General features: G+C 49.7%; 1 protein-coding gene across 6 annotated transcripts in view; it reads left to right on the top strand.

Moving 5' to 3' along the window:
• Positions 1-277: 277 nt before the first annotated feature.
• TNIK (TRAF2 and NCK interacting kinase) overlaps positions 278-7861 on the top strand; it is a 153552-nt gene continuing 145968 nt past the window's right edge. For all 6 annotated transcript variants that reach the window (XM_083868289.1, XM_083868287.1, XM_083868288.1 and 3 more), the window contains exon 1: positions 278-375. In XM_083868289.1, the coding sequence (XP_083724415.1) occupies positions 319-375 (57 nt within the window). In that variant the 5' untranslated portion in view covers positions 278-318. The remainder of the gene's footprint in view (positions 376-7861) is intronic.

Genomic DNA, 7861 nt, shown 5'->3' with positions numbered 1-7861 from the left:
GCGGCGGGAGTGGCGCCGCCCCCGCGGTGACAGACAGGCCCGCGCGGTGCGGGGCGGGCGCGGTGCGGGGCGGGCGCGGCGATGCGCCGCCGCCGCCGCCATCCCGGCGCAGCCCGCGGCGATCCCTGCCTGCCTGCCCGCCCCTAGGCGAGCCGAACTGCGGGCGGAAGGGCAGCGGCGGCAGCGAGCGGCGGCGGCGGTGGTGGTTTCTCCTTCCCGGCGCCCCGCATGAGGAGAGGCGTTAAATAGCGCCAGCGCCGCGGCGGCCGCCTCTGCCCGCTCGGTGGCGGCGGGGCCGCCTGGCCGGCGGCGGAAATAATGGCGAGCGACTCCCCGGCGCGGAGCCTGGACGAGATAGACCTCTCGGCGCTGCGGGTGAGGCGCAGGGCCGGGGATGGCAGGGAGAGGCATGCGGGAGCGGCACCCCCCCATCCATCCATCCATCTATCTATCTATCTATCCATCCCTCCCTCCATCCATCCACCTATGCATCCACCCATCCCTCCATCCATCCATTTATCCATCCATCTATCTGTCCATCCATCTATCCATCCATCTATCCATCCATCCATCTATCCATCCATCTATCCATCCATCCATCTATCCATCCATCTATCCATCCATCCATCCGCCGCTGGCGGGGAGATGGGGGCTCGGTGTGTGTTGTGTGTGTGATGTGTGTGTGTGCTGCGCGCTGCACGTATGGAAATGCGGGCGAAGATAGCCCCGCGCGCGTGCATGTGCGTGCCCCGCCGCCGCGTGTGCGCGCATCCGTCCGCACGCGCGTGTGCACCCGCACATGTGTGTGCCTGTGTGCGTGCACCCCCCCGCACTCGTGTCCGTGTGTGCGAGTGTGTGTGTGTGTGTGTGTGCCCGCCGCAGGTGTGTCCGTGTGTCCGTGTGCGCGCACCCGCGCAGTGCGGCCGGGCGGGTCCCCGCGATGGGGCTCGGGGGGCTCAGGGGGCTCGGGGGGCTCGGGCTGGTCCCACCCGGACACCCCCGCGCTCCGATGTCCCCTCGGGCAGGCGGCACACGGGGATGCCGGGGCTGGGCATCGCCTCGGGCAGGGGGATGCCGGGGCTGGGCATCCCCGGGGTGCGGGGCTCTGCCCCAGACCCGCTTTCCCGGCCCCGCAGCCTCTCTCCATCCCTCTCCATCCCTCTCCATCCCTGTCCCTGCGCGCTGCCTCCTCCTCGCCCCCCTGGAAAACGTGTACCCTTGAAATGTCAGCCTCGTCAGATGTGTCAGCCTCGGCGTGGGCTGTGGCCTGATGTCCCCCCTGGTCCATTTCTCCGGTAACTTTCTTCCTTTCCCCCCGTTTCTCTTATCTTTCTGGCTCGTTGGGAACGAGCATTGGGGAGTCATTGAGAGAAACTGCATTTTATGCAGCCAGGGCTGCTCCTCATAACCCGCCACAGAGACAAATAAATAAAATCAAATAAATAAAATCAAGCAGAATCCGCTGAAGACACTTGAACAAGTGTATTTTTAGAAATGTTATTTGCTTCAGTGCAAGAAAAAAAAAAAGAGAGAGAAGTCTATCTTTATTCGCTTGCCCTACTTTCTTTCTGGTGAGTTTCTGGTTGATTAATAGTGTAAATGATTGCTCAGCAATACACAGTGTAGATGAGATTGGAATGGGGGAACCATCTGCCTTAAAAACAGACCTGGAGCTGGTTTCTCCTCTTAGATGGAAGGCGCCTTGGGAGAAAGGTTGCTGAAGCCGGTGGAGTTAATCCAGGAGAACTGTACAATTTTGAGAGGGAGGGGGCCCTCTCCTTCTTCCCTACCCTCTTTTTTTTTTTTTTTTTTTTTTTTTTTTTTTTTTTTTTTTTTTTTTTTTTTTTAATTTTAATTTTTTGTTTAACATCCGTGTTGAGAAGTGTATTTGAACTAGGGTACCATTCCTTTTTAAAACTGTATCCACACGTGCCTAGGAGTTTGTTTTTTTGTTGTTGTTGGGGTGGGTTTTTTTTTGTTTTTGGGTTTTTTTTTTTTTTCCTGTTTGTGGCTTTTTATACAGCAATGCACACCAGATACAGTCAGGGTTTTGTTTTCGCTTTAGGAGGAAATGTATATTCCCTCCCTCCCCCTGAGACCCAGCCGGCAGCAGTGCTGGCATTTCAGGGTAACCCGAGACAAGGGGACCTGAAAATCCCTGACTGACAGCGGGGTGGGACAGCAAAACCCTGCTCTGCTCCCCTGCCCAGCAGTGACCACTCTGCCCCCTCCCAGGGGGAGAGACCTGCTGTGGCACTTTCCTGTAAATGATGAGAGATGTGGTGGTTTGTGAACGAGACAAGAATAGGAGCTTAATTTGCCAAGGAATAGATCTTCTTCTAAACTAAGCTCCTCCAGCACTTAGAATAATTGTTAAAGGTCGTAAATTCAGCAGATAGGGCACCAAGCGTGAATCATTCCATGGGGTCTGATTCAGAAATCGATAGTAAATTTGCTGCCTGAGCACAAAACATGGCAGGGAGGACTAATTCCCCGAGCCTTGCAAAATTTTTATATATTAGAAAAGAGGTGTCACATTGCTGCGGGTTTGTAGATGAGTCTGGGTGGAGGAGAAGTTGCTCTTGTGCTCTGTGTGTTTAAAGGGGTGAGGGGTGACTGTGAAGTGCTGGGAGCAGGTAGTGACTCAAAAATCTGGCGGAGAGGATGATTTGTTCCCAGCAGCAGGGAAAGGAAGCACTCAGGACGCTTATCTTTGAGTTTGAGTCACTGAAATGATCCAGAGGGTTGGAGCTTATGAACCACAGGCAGATGTCTGTAAGAAAGGTGAACCTTTGATTGCCAGTTTGCCCAGTCCTTTCCTTTGGCTTCCCTCCTGCTGTCCCAGGGAAGGGAGGTGGATTTGCAGGATGGCAGTATGCTGTCGAAGGCTGAGCACAAGCAGAACTCTGCACACCCTCATTCAATTCTCTTTGCGGGGTGGGATTTGTAGATCTGGGCTGGGAGGTGACATAGGAGGTGGCAGGAGCTCCTGTTTCTGCCACATTGTAGAGTTTATTTTGGCCACACAGTCAGGCTCCACCACAGCAGTGCATCTGCTTGATGTGCTGGAGGCTGGGCCAGGAACAAAGCACTGAATTCTGATTAAAATGCACGGCCTGGTGCATCGAGTAAGTGCACTTGGGGCTGGCTCCTGCCTTCTCTGTGACATGTTTCTATCCATCACTGGGCACTGTGCTCATTGCTGTGGTACCCAGGAGTGCCCCTGTGGGTGCAGAGGGCTGAACCTGCAGGATAAGGCAGGATTTCTTAAACCAGAGATCTTCCAGTGGTGGTGCTGGTAATGAGGATCATTAATGTTGCAGAAAACTGTAATTTAAAACAATGAGGCCATCAAACAGGTAGTGCTGCATATTATACTGACAAGGGGAAAAGATAAACTACATTATAATGTTCTTTTGTATGGGCAAGGAGATATTTTTGCTAGTCCACTCGGCATGTTTAATAGCTGGATGACCTGGCAGTGTTATTAGCAGAATAATGATTAACACGGGGATTCTCACAGGCTGTTGACAAAAGCAGATTTTTGCAATAAAATTGTGAGGAGGGATGCAGTGGGACATGGTCTCTGGTGGTAAATGCACAGCTGATCCCAATAGAAGAGAGGAGAAAGATGGGGCTGGGTTTGGTGGTTTTTTCCCCCCACTTTTTTTCTTTTTGTCTCAGCAAATGCAAGAGCCTGTCATCTCTTGCTGAAGGCAGTGGCCTTGATCCTTCTCAAATATTCAGGTCAATAGCTTTTCCTCTGCTGCATCCATCTGCAGGGCTGGGCCTCTGGCTGATGTACCAGCAGTGGCAGCGGGCTCTTCTGGCAGTAGCTGCCACAGCTGGATTTGTCTGAATTGCTTTGCAAGGTGTGTGGGAGGTTATAAAAGATCTCAGGGAGGAAAACCTTTCCCAGGGAGCTGATAACCCCTGGGTAGGGTCTGGCTTGGGGCCAGCACTCCCCCCCTGCTCAAAGCTGCTGCTTGTCTCGCAGGCAGGGGCTCGCCCTGGGCATGGGGCACCAGGCTCACCTGGGATGTACAGCTTGGCTGAGGGTTTCCTGCAAGGCAGAGAGTTTTAAAAGAGCCTTTTTGGGGAAGAAGCAATTGTTTTCTTCATGTACCTGGACGTTGTTTTTGTTTTGAACTCATTAACAAACCCCGAGCTTTTGTTATTTACTTTAGTGAAGTGCTGACCGTGCACTCTCTGGGAACTGTATCCTAAAATCGTTTGTTGTTTTGGAAAAGCCTGGCCTTTAATGCTCAGGCTTGGAGAGGAGACAGCACAGAATTTAAGGAGCTGGTGAGTATTAGCTGTTGCTGGGAAGAATTGGATGAAACCCAAAAATGTCACTACTCTTCCTTTAGCTTGCTTTGTGTAGAAGTGAAGTTTCAGTGGCCCTTTGTTTGCATTAGTTGATCACTGTCAATGAAGATAAAAGCTGACATGTTAAAAACCCACAAAACTCAAACATGCTGGCATTGTCCTGTTTCTAGAACTTTGTCAGTTTATGGCATATTTCAGCATCATTAAAGATTTAGGAGAATCTGATGGAGGATAAGCACTGCAAGCCACCACTCAGGAGCATTACTCTGACAGCATTATTTTAGGTTTTTTCTTCCAGCACCTTTTAAAAAAAACTCTGTAGGCTCAACAGAACTTGGGCAGCTTTTGTAAAGGTCACCTTCCTAAACAGAAAGAGGAACAACAAACTTGACTAGAGATGACTTCTAGAGATTAAAAAAAAAGACATGAAGCACTTGTTTTGCTGTGTTTTACATGATATTTACATGATAATGCTACTATGCAAAATTTGGGGCAGATGTTCAACAAATAAATATATATATATTCACAGTTCCTGAGGAAAGAGACTCTCAAGAATAATCCATCAGGAACTTCATCTGTCCTCTCCCAGTGTCATTCAGTGCACGTGTAAGCTGTGGACCGTGACAGTATCCATGTGCTTTGGCTATTTTAGAGCCTTTTGAACTATAAACCATAAAATTTTGCACCAGAATACTGGTCTCTGAATCACAGAATCATCAAATGGTTTGGGTTTGAAGGGACCTCAAATATTATCTAATCTCAAAACCCCTGCCATGGACCAGGACACATTCTGTTAGACCAGGTTGCTCCAAGCCCTGTCCAACCTGGCCTTGAGCAATTCCAGGGATGAGGCATCTCTGGGTTTTACGTTGCAGTGCATTATGTTGCAGTGCAAAAATAATTTATTGCTACCATCTAATCTAAATCTTTCCTCTACTTTGAATCATCCCAAAAGGATGGAAGTGTCCCTCTCCATTCCTTGAGGCATTGGTGCAAAGGTAACCTCTGTTCACCTATGCATATTCCTGTGTATGCTCCTGAAAAGTTACAGTAGAAAAGGGTCTGTCTTCTGTCCAATCTTTCTCTGGGGTTGATTGTATTCTTTTCTCTGCCTTTTGGAGTTGTGCAGCCCAGCTGCTGCTCTTCTGCAGTTATTCTTCAGCACTGGTTACTCTTCCTCATCTTTGTGGATCTTCCACAACACAGCAGTGTATGGTGTTTTTGAAGGCATGGAGAGTTCTCTGTTCTCACTAGTGTTCCTTTGCTGGGCAGCCATAAAAATTAATAATTTGGAGTGAATTTATGGCAAAATATATGCTTGAGCAGGCTGAAGTTGGAGCACAAGCAGTTTGTTGAATCAAGCTTTGAAGCAACAAAGAGCATTTGATTGGTGTGCATATTTAAAATAAAGGGTCTGTTTTTAATCCCTGTGACAAGGAGGAGTTAGAGGAGGTTTTTAACCCCGGTACCTGAAGGTAGTTTTTATCTGCCAGGCTTGTAGATGTAGTGATACAGTCTGTATGGGGTGAGGGAGGAAACTGTTTCCATTTGATCTGTATGTAAATCCCCATGGATGAATCACCCAGCTGTGGAAGAGGTGTCCTTGGAAATCATCATTCATGTGAGGCCAGGTCAGACAAAAGCTGTGATCACCTCCTGGGCTCAGGCTCTGAGCTGCTCCCTGCAAACCCTTGCCTGACTCCTCCTAATGCACCCTTACCCTTTGCAAGGGTAATTATAGACACCAGTGGGAGTTCTGTGACTCTGTCCTGCAGACCAAGGACGAGGTTATTGATCCCTGTCTCATTTCTTCATCCCTCATATATAAAGGGGTAGAATCCTGCTGGATTTCCCATACTTCCCCAGGTAAAAAACTACCAGCAGGCAAAAGGGGTGCATGGTGTGGAGAAACAGCATTGGCAGAAACTCTTGTGCCTTGGGGTGTGGAGGATGGTGTTGAGGGTTCAGGACCTGCCACCTGAAGGCAGCTGCTTGCCCTTGCCTACCAGGGGAGCACACATGTTTTTTTCCCTTGCTGCCAGCTACAGAAGAGACCAAGAGCCTCATGGAGTGAAAGGCAGACCCATGTTTGCTCTCTCAGGACTTTGGCTGATCCTTTCTCCCTTCTGGTGGCCTTTTTGGCCCCGACTGCTCTGCAGGTGTAGAGCCTCCATCACACGAGGTTTCCATTTGATGATGCTTGGGTGCCTTCTTTGTTATGTTTCACACAGCTGCTAAAGCAGGGTGCAGATTAAAACCCACAAGCCTGAGTCATTGGTAGCTCCATTGAGTGAGAGGTTGTGTTTCCCATTTAGAAAGCCAGTAGCTTTAATTTCCTTCTCCCCACCCCCTTTCTCCTGTCCTATTTTGTCACTTTGAACTGTGGCTGCACTGATGGTCAGTCTGCTCTGGGCTCAGGAAAACAATTTACGTAAGTGAGATTTGATGTTTTCCATGTAAATCGTTTATGATTTCTAAAGGAGTGCTGGCTAAGGAACATGGTCCTTGAAAAACGGATACTCCCTCTTTCCCTGCCTTCCTCCTCCATGGTTGTCTCTAGATGAGCCCTGTGAGGGGCTGAGCATCCCCTTCCTGCAGTGGGATGAGGATGTCCAGCATGCTGGCCCCCAGCCCTGGGGAACTCCTGCAATGGCTCATTAGTGAAAGGAGAGGAAAAGCCGCCAAGGTTGGAAAACACTGATAAAGTTTAGTTGGCACTCAGTTCTATCTCTCTGCACGCCTGATTTTTATTTTGTGATGGCCAATCAGAAAACCTTTCCCTTTGATCCAGAATGTTGCTTTTCCATGTTAATTTGCTGCAGTGCTTGCCGGAAGGTCAGGGTTGTGTGTTGGTAATAACTGATGGTAATCAGGCGGGCAGCACTGGAATGGCCAGGCTGAATACCAGCTCCAGTGTGGGAGCCAGCAGTGTGTCCTGCTCCACACTCAGGAGCTGAGTTACCCTGACCAGCAGAAGGTGTTTCCTTTGCTCTGCTGCAGGTAACCAGCTCTGCTCTGCCACAGGAACCCTGTCAGATATTGGTGGCTTTATGCAAACACCACCCACTGCAAGTCACTGAGATGCCACCTGGGCAGGTGACATGGTCCCATCCTTCCTATGAATGCACTCAGGTGAAAACAGCCTTACCTTCTGGCAGGCACGGTCCCTGCCTGGTTTGTGCTGCTGTGAGCAGTGAGCTGCTCCTCTGAGCAAAGCCTGAGCAGTGCAAGTTCAACATCCTCTTGGTTCTGAGCGCTCCTGCTGCAGCGAGGGTGGGTGTTCCTGCTTGCATGAGAGCACGTGTGGTTTTCAGCTTCAGAGTGCACAAAACCTTTTGTTACAGTTTTTTTACTTGCTCCCTCCAGCAGTGGCATTTCAGGGTGCAGAAAGTGTTGCTTTCAGAACAGTAAATTGTTCTGAAAGCAGCACTCTTTAAAAACCAGGCATATTGCCTCACATGCATATTCCTTTAGAAGCTAACAAAAAAAAAGTAAAAAATTTATGTGGCTGACAGTTTCCCCTCCCATTCCT

Source organism: Zosterops lateralis, assembly GCF_965231275.1.
Source record: "Zosterops lateralis genome assembly, chromosome: 10".
Taxonomy (NCBI): domain Eukaryota; kingdom Metazoa; phylum Chordata; class Aves; order Passeriformes; family Zosteropidae; genus Zosterops; species Zosterops lateralis.
This window is presented reverse-complemented; position numbering and strand designations above follow the sequence as displayed.